General features: G+C 45.3%; 1 protein-coding gene across 1 annotated transcript; it reads left to right on the forward strand.

Annotated features, from left to right (window-relative positions):
* Positions 1 to 464: 464 nt before the first annotated feature.
* Positions 465 to 5,157, forward strand: LOC135496091 (uncharacterized). The gene is made up of 4 exons (XM_064785215.1): positions 465 to 474; positions 1,050 to 1,174; positions 1,901 to 2,995; positions 4,831 to 5,157. Exons 1-4 carry the CDS (start codon positions 465 to 467, stop codon positions 5,155 to 5,157), a joined length of 1,557 nt encoding a protein of 518 aa, XP_064641285.1.
* The last annotated feature ends 7,029 nt before the right edge of the window (positions 5,158 to 12,186 follow it).

The raw sequence follows: 12,186 nt of genomic DNA on the forward strand, positions 1-12,186 counted from the left end.
TCTGGTCACTATGAGAAATGTGTACATTGCGTGTACGAAGCATAAAACCCAACTCTTGTCGTTCATTGGGTTTGTGCTCGACAGCAATGTAAATGTTCCAGCATGTTTTTTATAGTCTAAAGAGGTCATTTTTACAGTCATACTTGTCTTGTTGTATGATTTGTAGAAGTTGGTCTGCAGCAACATCAGTGCCAGCTAATTTTGGGACCTTGCTAGAAAACTAGTGACTTTATGTTGACTATCAAGGAAAGCAGATAAATATTTCATGTTTTAATGACGACTGAGGTGGTATTCATGTATTTCGATTCGATGTCAATCATGTAGATAAAGGCTTGGCTGGTAATGTTATTGTTCACTGAACAGAAGGTCCTTGGCCTGTTTTTTTAGGCCTGGCAACAGGAATTTGAATGTAACTACATGCATGACAATCAGCTGACTTACTGAATAGTTATGAAACTTGAAGCATGTATACCGGTAACATTTTTTTTGTTCTTTAGGCACACAAACAAAGAGAATCTTACTTTTAGAAATGAAGATATGCTCACTTTTTAGAGCATCTAAATACCAGTACCAGTAGATTTCTCAAGCCGCTCAGACTATAAGTTATTTACAATTGGATTTGAAATAATGATAAATGTTAAAAGGGCCAATTTTTTTAGCTCTGCTATCAAAATAAAATGTAGTGTAAAATTGGGATTTGACTGCAACAGTCATGAGAGTCTGTAGAACTGTCAGTGTCACAGTGAACCTTTGACTTGTTGCTGCCTGTCCTTCCTACATTCACGACATATGACAATGACATACACATGCTTCGCTTGTCAGTCATGTCAGTGTTAACATGGTAAAATGAGTTCTTCATTAGGTGCAACCACATGTCTAGAATAGTGCTACTGTTACTGTACTCGAGTGATTGTCCTATTTTCTTACCCTGCCCTGCCAAAATCAACTTTATCTTTGAATTGAGTGTACAACTCTACACTATTATGACTATATCTGACTTTTTCTAGACAAAATCAGTAAAAGCTTCTCTGCTCCTTTTTTTCCTTCAGAACATGGCATTGACGAGGAATGTTTTCATCTCTTGGACGAGGATACTTTGAAGGAGTTAATTCCAAGGATTGGAACACGACTTCGATTCAAACAGAAGCTGTCATTGAACAGGAATGCTGTATCGGTAAGATGTGAGATTCATCTTAATTCCGCAAGAGTTTAAAGGAAAGGTCAAGGATAATTCAGTAGTAATGGAGCAGTCCAGGCAGTTCATGTGTTTTGTTTGTTCCAAAAACATTAAAGGGGACTTCCACTCCTTGTTCTTTCATTTGAGGACCAATCATGCAATAACCTATGCTGGAAATTATTTTGTTTGTGCACAGTCTGTTTGGCCTTACAAAAGGCATTTGATAAAACATGTTCTTGAACAAGACAGCAACAATGGTACATTTATAAATGATGTGCCCGGAGAGGTGTTTGATTATAATAGTAAAAATGAAGACATGATGCATTCTGGAGATGATGTTGAAATTGATGGTGTAAATGATTTTACAGGACAAAGTCGTCATGCTGAGCTTGATATTATGTCAATAGCTTCATCGTTCATTAGTAAACTGAAGGCCAAGGCAAACCTGCCTCTCTCTACTTTGAACACTGTCATTGAATGCACTTCCGAAATGTTTTCTGAAATTATTGAAGCATTGAAAGAGAATACGAAGAAGGTAGTGGAAGACCTCGGGAATGGGATGAGGAGTGACGATGATTTGGCAGACCTAATGAATGATTTTGAAGAGAGTCGGAGACCTTTTACCGGTTTAGAAACTGGATGGCTTCAAAACAAATATTTTTTAAACCTCGGCACTTTCATTCCTCCAGTTTCTGTTCCGCTTGGAGTTGCCTTAATCCCCAGCCAGACCCTCATTCTGGCGTTGTCCTTCAACGCCAAAAGCGTGACACATTTGAGTATGTGCCTATCAGAGACCTGTTGCTAGAAGTCCTTGATGCTGATTTGCTGGAGGCTATCCGACAGTACAAGACCAGGGAACATGAGCCTGGGATTCTTGAAGATTTTAAAGATGGCAGTTACTACAAATCCAACCCAACCCTGTGCGATCCTGAGACCATAAGTATTTTACTGTACTTTGATGAGTTAGAAACTACAAACCCTTTTTCTCCCAAAGCTGGCACCCATAAACTGGGTTTGTTCTACTTCACTCTGAAAGATGTTCACCCAGGACACCAGTCCAGTTTAAAGAATATGTTCTTGCTTGCTGTTGCCCTCTCAAAAGACATAAAGCATTATGGTTTTAATGCATTATTAAATCCAATTGTAGATGATCTGAAAGTGCTAGAATCCGAGGGTTTGTTGTGTGATGATGGAACAAAAGTGCGTGTGGTTTTGGGCCAGACAACAGGTGATAACTTGGGGCTGCATGGCATGCTAGGTTTTGCTGAGGGATATACAGCTAACTTTCCTTGCCACAGATGTTCGATGCCGAGAGATGATGCCCACACTGCAACTGCTGAAGACGACTCCCTGATTAGGACAGTTGAGACATATAATAGAGACATAGCCGTTGATGATGTTAGTAGAACTGGAGTAAAGAGGATGTGTCCGCTGAATGACTTAGTAGAATATCATGTCACTGATAACCATGTCTTTGACATTATGCATGACATTCTTGAGGGGGTTGGCCTAATAGAGGTAAAACTGGTCTTGAAGGTGATCATCACTGAAGGTGTGCTCACTCTTGATGTGATCAACGACCGAGTAGTGTCATTTGATTATGGATTTCCTGAGTCGTCAAACAAACCCTCTGTGATAACTGAGCAAAGCCTGAATCGATCAACTTCTGCAACTGGTCAAAAAGCAGAGCAGGCCTATTTTCTAATAAGGCATCTCCTGATTCTCATTGGCGACCTTGTTCCTGAAGATACATGTAATGATCACCTGCAAGTCATACGTCTCCTGCTTTCCTGCATAGACATCATCTTTGCCCCAAAAGTGAGTGAAGAAGACACCTACTACCTCCAGCGACTAATTCAAGAACACCATGACCATTTCCTCACAACCTTCCCAGACAATCACCTCCTTCCAAAGCACCATCATATGTCACATTACCCTGCAGTAATCCGAGCCATTGGACCTCTTAAACGCTTTTCATCAATGCGATTTGAGGGAAAACATGCATTCTTCAAGCAAGTTGCCCAAGTTACCTGCAACTTTAAAAATATTTGTAAAACCATGGCCAGACACTATCAGATGACGTTGTCTGATGCCCTCATGAGGAAGGAGCTTTTCCAGTTAAAGCCATTGGAAAGTGGGAAGGGTTTGCTCCGGCCCCTGGATCACTTTGAGCCCCATCACAGTCTAACAGTAGAGGCAATTCTTTTTTTTCTGCTAAATTCGCTAGGTACCATGGCATAGAGTACAGAGCCAACAGGATGGTTACTGTGGACTGTGATAAGGAATCAGGAAATCCTCTCTATGGAAAAATAGAGTAGGTATTCATTGATGACCAGACTCTAGTATATTTGTTGATTCAAGTCTGGGAAACCCTGTGGTTTGAAGACAGATACCATGCCTATGCTGTTCGGGAAGGAGACGAATTTCTGTGCATCACAGTCAATGAATTGCTTGACCACCACCCCTTTCACCTCATCAAGTCGTTTGATGAACATGACAGTTTGTGTTACATTGTTCCGAGGCATAGCTACAGGGTTCGTACGCGACCTGGAAATCCTGGTATATCATGGAAATTTTGAAATCCTTTTTCCATGTCTGGAATATCCCTGAATTCTATGATGTTGTAGAAATTTCCTGGAAAGTCCTGGAAATCTAATAAGGCGCTATTAAAAACACCTTTTGAGTCTTTAATTTCTTTGTTAGTTGTCTTTTTATAATGCCTGGCAAAGATCCTACTGGCTTGAACGCGCATTGTCCAACACGTGTTCTATAATTTATGCAGACTCTCTCAAGAAATCAATAATTTATGCACACAAAGAATGTATGTGTGCTGCGCATGCGTGTATCCTACTGATAATGGTGCCCGGTGTGTTTACACGGCTGGGTGGTGTTGAATGACATTGTCGTGCTGTTTGTCTGCCTACACAATAAGGAATGGGAAAATGCAAATTTCTTGATGCGTGGCTTGACCATGAGCAGTTCGGGAAGTGGATTTAACGGAGTACATGTTCAAAGGCGGAGTCTCACGCATACTGCAAAGTTTGCAAAGTGAAATTCGATATTGCGAACATGGGTGTTAGTGCACTGAAAAGCCATGCTAAAGGGAAGAAACATGAGGAGGCTATGAAATCTGTGACGAGGACATTACCTCTATTCCCTAACCAGGATCCAATCGCGTCTACCTCTAGACCTAGGCCTACGGCTACGACCATGACAACCGCAGCAGCAAGTGGCACGCTCGATAGGCAATGTTCTAGTGATCAGGCCTGTCTCTCAGCGGAGATTCTGTGGACTTTCAAGTGCATGACGTCACATTACTCTTACAAAAGTTGCGAAGATGTAGGAGAGTTATTTCCTTCTATGTTCCCCGATAGTGACATTGCTAATGCCGTGTTCACACTAGCGTTTTATTCCGCACTAAAGGCGTACTAAAGCCTTAATTCGGTGGTTATTGGCCTACTTCCTTCCGTTTTATTCTGTCATGCACATGTGTTTATCACGCTGTCATTCCTACATTTTTCCAAGTGATTTTCATTGTTGTTTTATTGTACGAAATCGCTGCCAATCTACAAAGAAGTCCTGCTTGGTCATGTGATGAGTGGCTGGCCTTGTTAAGGATATGGAGAGATGAAGATATTGAGGGCCAATTGCAGGGGAATCACCGCAATTCCCATGTATACAGCCGGATCGCTGAGCTTCTGAAACTAGAAGGCTACGATCGTACGACTGACCAGTGTCGTAACAAACTAAAATCAATGAAGGGAGATTGGGTCAAGGCCCATAACAACTTGGGTCGATCAGATACCTCAGGACGGAACGGCTTTGGGGACGAAGAACTTGAAATTTTGGATGAAGTCCTCGGGACCCGACCGATCCACAATCCTCGCCACATCGTGGAGACAATGTTTGATCGGCCCGGGGCTGGACAACATGATGGCGATGGCCGCAATCCAGTCCGGATTGTGTCTGAACGCAGTTAGTGTGGATTGAGATTCGAATTAACCCAGTGTGAACTCATCATCTTTATACCGCACTAACTAGTCCGAATTCCGGAGTGCGCACTACGGAATCCGGTTTAAATACGCATTAGGTGTGAACGTAGCATAAGAACTTCTCGAGTGGAGAACGAAAGTGTGCGTACATGGCGTGTTTTGGACTGGCCCCCTACTGCCATTCGGTTCTGAAGAGGATGGTTCAGGACGCCGATTCATATGTTCTTTTATTTGATGAAAGTCTGAATAAGGGTAAGCCTAAGTCTAACGTACAGTCCCCATGCCCAGTCAATGTAAATCTTATCTATGGGCTAAGTACAGTAAATAATGTCCCATGGAATTTCGCGCAAGAATACAATACTTAGCCCATACACTGGTGTATTTTCTCACCACGGTTGCCCGGGAATGGATGCACATTATTTCAACGACAACAACAACAAGCAGAAGGGCACAGCCGCGGCCGTTGTGGAATTGGTCCTCAATGGTTTATCAAATAAAAAGAAAAAAAAGAAAACAAAGAAAAAAGATTGCACGTGTTTGATGGTGTTTATGTGCATGAATAGTGAACTGTCACAATGTCGTCTATAGAAAACAGCCAAGGTTCCAGGCACGATGATAATCTTGCTGATTGTTGTGGTAGTTCTATTTCCACTGTGTTGCATAAGGCCCCAAGCAGCAGTACCAACACAAGTTCCAATCAGTTCATTGAGGAGTGTAGATGTGGTATATGTGGGGTATCTCCAGATGCAGCTACAGTAGTCACTATGGAGGCGAGACACATACAAACTGCCCATTTCCTTACAAGAAATGGCCATTTTGTTAGTTCATACTTACCTATGGAACACTTTTGCATGTTACTCCATTTGGGCTCAAACACAAGAGTATCCCTTTAATTTTCTAAAGGGAGAACTGAGTTAACAGCTCGGCCGCCAGGCGGCGCCCTGACCGATCCCGCGAGATTGCGCCGATCTCATGCCGCCATATTCAGTCTTACTCTTGAGCGTTAACAAAGAGTATGTCCCGTTTGTGGGGACGGCGGGAGGGCCGTGTTCCATAGGTAAGTATGAACTAACAAAATGGCCATTTCTTGTAAGGAAATGGCATTTTGTGTCATTCAAACTTACCTATGGAACACTTTTGCATCGAATCCCAGCAACCTATTGGAGGTGGGAAACGAGGACTCACCTGAGGCTGAGCTGTTGTTCCATCAAGGAGGCACCACCGGCATAGTAGCTAAGGAGGACCGCCAGGGGAAAGAAATGGGGAGAACCGGGGGACCGGTATTTTGATCTCGGTATTACAATCGTATTTATAGAGAGTAATAGACCCATTTTCCAGAAAGCGCTAGAATTGCATAATAAAAACCATCTTCTTTCTGGCAACAGAGCTTAGAGCAAGTAAGGCATGTTCAAGGGTGTAGAATGAGTTATTGCTAAACAACAATAAGAAATTGCGTCATTTCTAGTCTACTAGGGGTTGCCTGGATTGTTGAAGATAGGGCATATCAAAAAATGGCGCAAGATGCGCGTTTGACTCTTCAATCGGGCTCCCCCCCTCTTTTGATCTAGCCAGGATCAAACAACATGCCCCGCAGACACAATCGGGCCGATTGTGTGCATGCAATCTACGAGGGAAGAAACGTCTTGTAGGTAGAAACAAGAGAATGTGGAGTGATTACTCCAACATGCAGCGGAAACGACTTCTTGAAGAGCAACTCCTCGGTAGTTAGCCCAGGAGGTGGCTAGTGCTCTAACTTCATGCGCTGAGATGTTAGCTAGCACACGAAGATCAGGGGAAGTCCTCAAGGTGTTGTAGGAAAGACAAATAGTCTCCACAATCCACCTTGAAATAGTGGCGGCCGCTATCTCTCGTTTATTTCCCTCCTTATAGGACAAAAACAAACGCTCTCTCCCCTGGCGGATACCGAGAGGTTTTGTCCTATTTATGTAGAACTTTAGGGCCCTGACGGGACATAAAGTTCTGTCAGGAAGTTCATAAGAGATCGTTCTTGACAGAGAGGGAATAGTAACCGGGGGCCGAGAGGCGGCCGGTCCCTGGTTCTTCGCCAGAAAGCCTGGTATGAAAGCCAGGATAACCTCCCCTCCCTCTCTAAAAGCCAGCTTCTTAAAAGAAAGTGCATGGAGCTCTGATCTCTTTTGGGCGGTAGCCAAGGCTACTAGAAAGACCGTTTTGAGTGTCAGATATTTCATGGATGAAATAGACATGGGTTCAAAAGGATGCCTCATGAGCACCTTAAGGACAACAGAAAGATCCCATTTAGGGGTGTTGTGAACCGGTCTAGGACGCTCTAATAACATTCCTCTGAAAAGAGGGGTTATTTGGTCCTCCCAACGAAGATCCCAGGTGCTTAAAACACGGCGGGTAGAAGCGATGGCGGACTTGTACCCTTTTATATCCGTGACAGATAGTTGTCTTTCTGTGAATAATTCAATAAAGAAATCAACTAATCTGTATGTAGAGGGAGAGATCGGATTAACTCTGTTCTCCCTGCAGCAGGAAGTGAAGATAGACCACTTTCCTTGATACACATCAAGGGTTGACCCCCTTTGAGGTGGGGACATACGTTTGACAGCGATGTCCGAAAAGCCTCTCTGGTGGAGATGCAACTGGATAAGTTCCAGGCGTGAAACTTGAAAAATCCAGGGGGTGCCACAGGGGCTGTAAGGCTGTCGACTTCCAGGGCCTCTTCGTCCGGAAGTGGAGAGTAATAGATGGGAAGGCGATTGTTCAGCCTGGTGGCGAACAGATCTACCTTCGGAGATTGCCAAAGGCGACAAAGGTCGTCTACAATCTCCTGATGGAGTGTCCACTCTGTCTGGACTAGTTTGTCCTGACGGGACAGGGCATCGGCAAGGATGTTGCGTTTGCCCGGTATGTGTCTGGCACATATCGATACTCCAAGGTCGGCACAAAGATGGTAAAGCGCCCAAGTTAGCTTGTAAAGAATGCCGGACTTTGTGCCTCCCTGTCTCCTGACATATGCTACAACTGTAGAATTGTCGGAGAACAGGGTTACTCTCCGATTCTTCAGGTGAAGGGAAAGAGCCCTCACGGCAAGAAGGACAGCCTTCATTTCCAATATATTTATTGAAAGATTGGTCTCCTCCCTTGTCCATAGACCCCTTATGGACCTGTCCCCGTTGTTCAGATGTGCTCCCCACCCTAGTAGAGAAGCATCTGTGAACAGGGACACTTCTGGGGGCGGTGGAGCAAGATCTACACTGCTTTGGAGATGAGTCTCCGACTCCCAGAAGATCCAGACGTTCTTGAGTAGGTATTGAGGTATCAATACCAACTTGTCTAATGGGTCCCTGTGGGGTTTCCATAGAGACATCAGAAACATCTGGATGGGACACATAAATAGATGGCCAAGAGGGATTTGGTCTGCTGCCGAATTCAGAAGGCCCAAAAGGCTCAAGCATCGCCTTGCGGGAGCTTGAGTTCTTCCTCTGAATTTTGCGACGAGATGAAGAATTTTCTTTATTCTGTCTAGGGGGGCAGCATTTTCCCTATGGCCGTAAGGAACCGAACTCCAACGTAAACGAAGTCTTGGGATGGCGCGAATTCTGACTTTGTTTCGTTGATAATCCAACCTGCGGAGACTACTTTTTGCTTTAGAACATGAAGTTGTTGCAGTAGTAGTTTCCGCGATTTGCAACGGAGTAGCCAATCGTCTAGGTAGTGATGGAGCTTGAACCCCATCACGTGAAAGGGAGCGACGAAGGCTGTTACTATCATTGTAAAAATTAGGGGTGTCGATGGCAGATCGAACAGCAGGGCCCTGAATTGATACGGCTTTCCTTCGTAATGGAAACGAAGAAAGTGTTGATAGTCTCGATGGATCGGTACATGTAAGTACGCATCCGTTAGATCCATCGATACCGCCCAATCGTTGGGCTGTATCGCCGTTGCTATAGACCTGGTGGTTTCCATCTTGAAATGAGGAACATTCAAGAAGGTGTTTAACCTGGAAAGGTCTATGATCAGCCTCCATGTCCCTGCTTTCTTGGGAACCAAGAAATGTGGCTGTAAAAGCCGGGGGAACATGGATTTTGAAGGACCTGGATAGCTTGCTTCTCCAGTAATGTCGCGACCTCTGCTTGGAGGGCAGAGGCCTGACTGGGTCCTTCGGTGGCTGAACTGGGGTTGGATATATGGTAGTCGGGGGGGGGGGGGGGGGGGGGGTTGGGTACGGTTGAAATCTAGTTTCACTCCGTACCTCAACATGTTTGGGACTGGGGACCCCTTGGGGCACCAATCGTCCCAAACGTCTGCAAATTTTTGCAGACGGCCCCCGACTACCGGCGTCGGCTCCTTTTTGCGTCCGGGAGGAGAAAGGAGGGGGAAGTCACTTCTTCCGGCCTGCACCCCTTGGACGAAAGGAGTGCCTAGTCGGACCGGATCCACCCTGGTTAGAGGAAGTATTTTTCCTCTTCCCAGTCCGGCAACCCTCTGCTTCCCGTCGGAAGGATTCAGCAGGAGCAGGCTGACTAGGCGGGGTAGGCCTAGGCAGGACCTGCCTGGCGTACGGGATTGAACCCGATGCCTGCTGGGGCCTCTCTATCTTTCTAGCGTTAGGTAGAGAGGTCTTGGCCCTCTGTGTCGCAGTGGGGGCATATAATTTGTCCCAATCTTTCTGTACTTGGCGGATAGAGCAATAGCGTGCCTAATCAAATGTGACAAGGATGTCACAAGCGATTTTGTGTCATCAGATAGTGACTCATTATCCTTTAGGGATCTGGCTAGGGGCAGGTTATTGTGCTCTGCGTAGGAGAGCACCGCTAACGTGTTTTTGGCCAGACCCTCTTGTGCACTAAGTTCTCGGTAAGCCGAGGAGGAGGTCACCCTAGGCACAAGTTGGTCCAGCTGTACATCGTCCTTTAATGTGGAAGTCGATGCTGCAGCTGGACAGCCGGCCGAGCTGACTCGATAATAGTCATCGCGGTACTGCCTGACGGGAGGAAGTTGTGCCGTGAACAACTTCCCCGGTTTACACCAAGCTTCCGGTCCGGCTGCTGGAAGGACAGGGATGGAAGTACGTTGGTGGGCGCCTTGGGAATCTCTGATTGTACGCTCCAAAAGTTCTGAAGAGACTGCTACCATCGACGGGGAGGGATGAAAGAATTCAAGGGCCCAAGTGGAGCCCTGAGAGACCTGTGGATTGGGATCCACTTCCTGTCCCCAAAATGAAAAGGTCGGTGTCTATAAGGCTTGCAGTTCCGGCGGGGTAGGGCACAGATCCTGCGGGAGGTACGCTCTGATCAAGGATCTGAGTGTCCTCATATCCGACAGGATACTGGCCTCCTCTGGTGACAGCTCCTCCTGATTGGGGGAGCGGTAGCCTGGCTGATAGTTCTCAGAAAATACCTCTTAAATAGAGGAGTCGGATGGTGGGTATCCGATGGGACCAGGTGCACCAGAGGAACCGGAACCCTTCTCCAGATGGCTGAGTCTATCAGTAAGACCCGCTACCATCTGGATGAGCTGGGACAGTTGCTGTCCTGACTCGGGTTCCGGACCCGACGTGCGGCGATGGGCGGTTGAGGAAAGGGTGGGCGCATAGGCGAACCCTCGAAGCCGTATGTACGGGCGAATGGGTCTTCCGGAAGCGGAAGATGCCCATATTCTGAACAAGAGTTCAGATGTCCCCTCTGCATAGCTCGTTCCATGGGAACGACGCCTCTGCTACGAGAAGGGGGTGGCACTTCCGGTTGGCTCCAACTAAGAGGTTGGCCAACGTCGGGAGGTGCCTGCATTTCCGGCAGGACGAAGTCCGAAACCGGATATGCCCGTAACTCCTTCGCCGGTATGAAGCTACCGGTTGCCCTTTTAGGAGGAGGTACGGAGGGCGGAAACCGGAAGGTCCCTGAGGTCCGGCGTATATTAAACCCTTGGAGACTTACTGGATGTAAGTCTCCCTTGGGACCACAGACATTGATAACGTCAAATCTCTCGAAACTAAGCTATATAACATGTTTTTCGACACCTAAAAAAGCTAAATAATTATGGAACGTTTGGCGCGCCTCATAACGCCTGAAATACGATTTATGATAAAATATCATAAAAACGACGTATATAGGTACAAAAACCGGCATTTAGCTAAATCGGAAATCTAAACCTAAATCTCGTTTCTAAATCCAGGGAATGTTCACAGTTTTCTGTATTTAGGATTTAAAGTTTCGATTTAGAAAATAAAGCTGAATTTAGCTAAAAAGACAGATATATAACGACTACTGCAAAGGATTTATATATCAATCGTTTCGAAATCGGATATGTTGAATATTTAGCTATATAACATGTTTTTCGACACCTAAAAAAGCTAAATAATTTTGGAATGTTTGGCGCCTCATAGCCCCAATGTGAACTGGAAAATGTATGATCTTCTCTGTGATGAAATGAGAGGTGATAACCCGTCTGCACCTGGTCTGCTGAATGTGGGTTCCTGTGGCCTGCATACAGTGCATAATGCCTTTAGAAATGGTTTTTTGGCATCAGGTTTTGATGTGGCTGATATCTTGAATAGCCTTCATTGGTTATTAGTTGACTGCCCTGCTCGTAGGGCTGACTATGAAAGGATCTGCAATACTTCAGTGTAAACTCAGAAATTTTGCAAAGTTCGATGGGTAGAGAACTTCAAGGCAGTGAAACGTGCGCAACACATTCGGCCTGATGTTTTTTAATTTGTTGCAGCTGCAGAAGATAAAAAGGATAGGTCTGTGACAAAACCATCTTCGAAATCATATAAAACGCTAAGAGATGCAGTACAGGATGTCCTCACTCCAGCAAAGTTTGCATTTTTTGAGTCGGTCGCTAAACAGGTTGAACCTTTCCTCAAGATGTTTCAGGATGACAAGCCTATGCTCCCATTTCTTTGTGATGAACTAGGAAGTGTTATACGTAGTATTATGAAACGATTTGTGAAGTCTGCATCTCTTGCTGCAGCAGCTACAGTGTCAAAGCTTCTCAAAGTGGACGTGTTGTCAAATGATAATTTGT

This window comes from Lineus longissimus, chromosome 11, assembly GCF_910592395.1.
Source record: "Lineus longissimus chromosome 11, tnLinLong1.2, whole genome shotgun sequence".
NCBI classification, from domain to species: domain Eukaryota; kingdom Metazoa; phylum Nemertea; class Pilidiophora; order Heteronemertea; family Lineidae; genus Lineus; species Lineus longissimus.

What these genes read in the sequence shown, in the direction of transcription:
- LOC135496091 (XM_064785215.1), top strand. An exon ending in TGAACAGGAATGCTGTATCG is followed by an intron (nt 1,175 to 1,900) that starts GTAAGATGTGAG and finishes CTTAATCCCCAG; the next exon opens with CCAGACCCTCATTCTGGCGT. An exon ending in ACATCATCTTTGCCCCAAAA is followed by an intron (nt 2,996 to 4,830) that starts GTGAGTGAAGAA and finishes GGCCAATTGCAG; the next exon opens with GGGAATCACCGCAATTCCCA.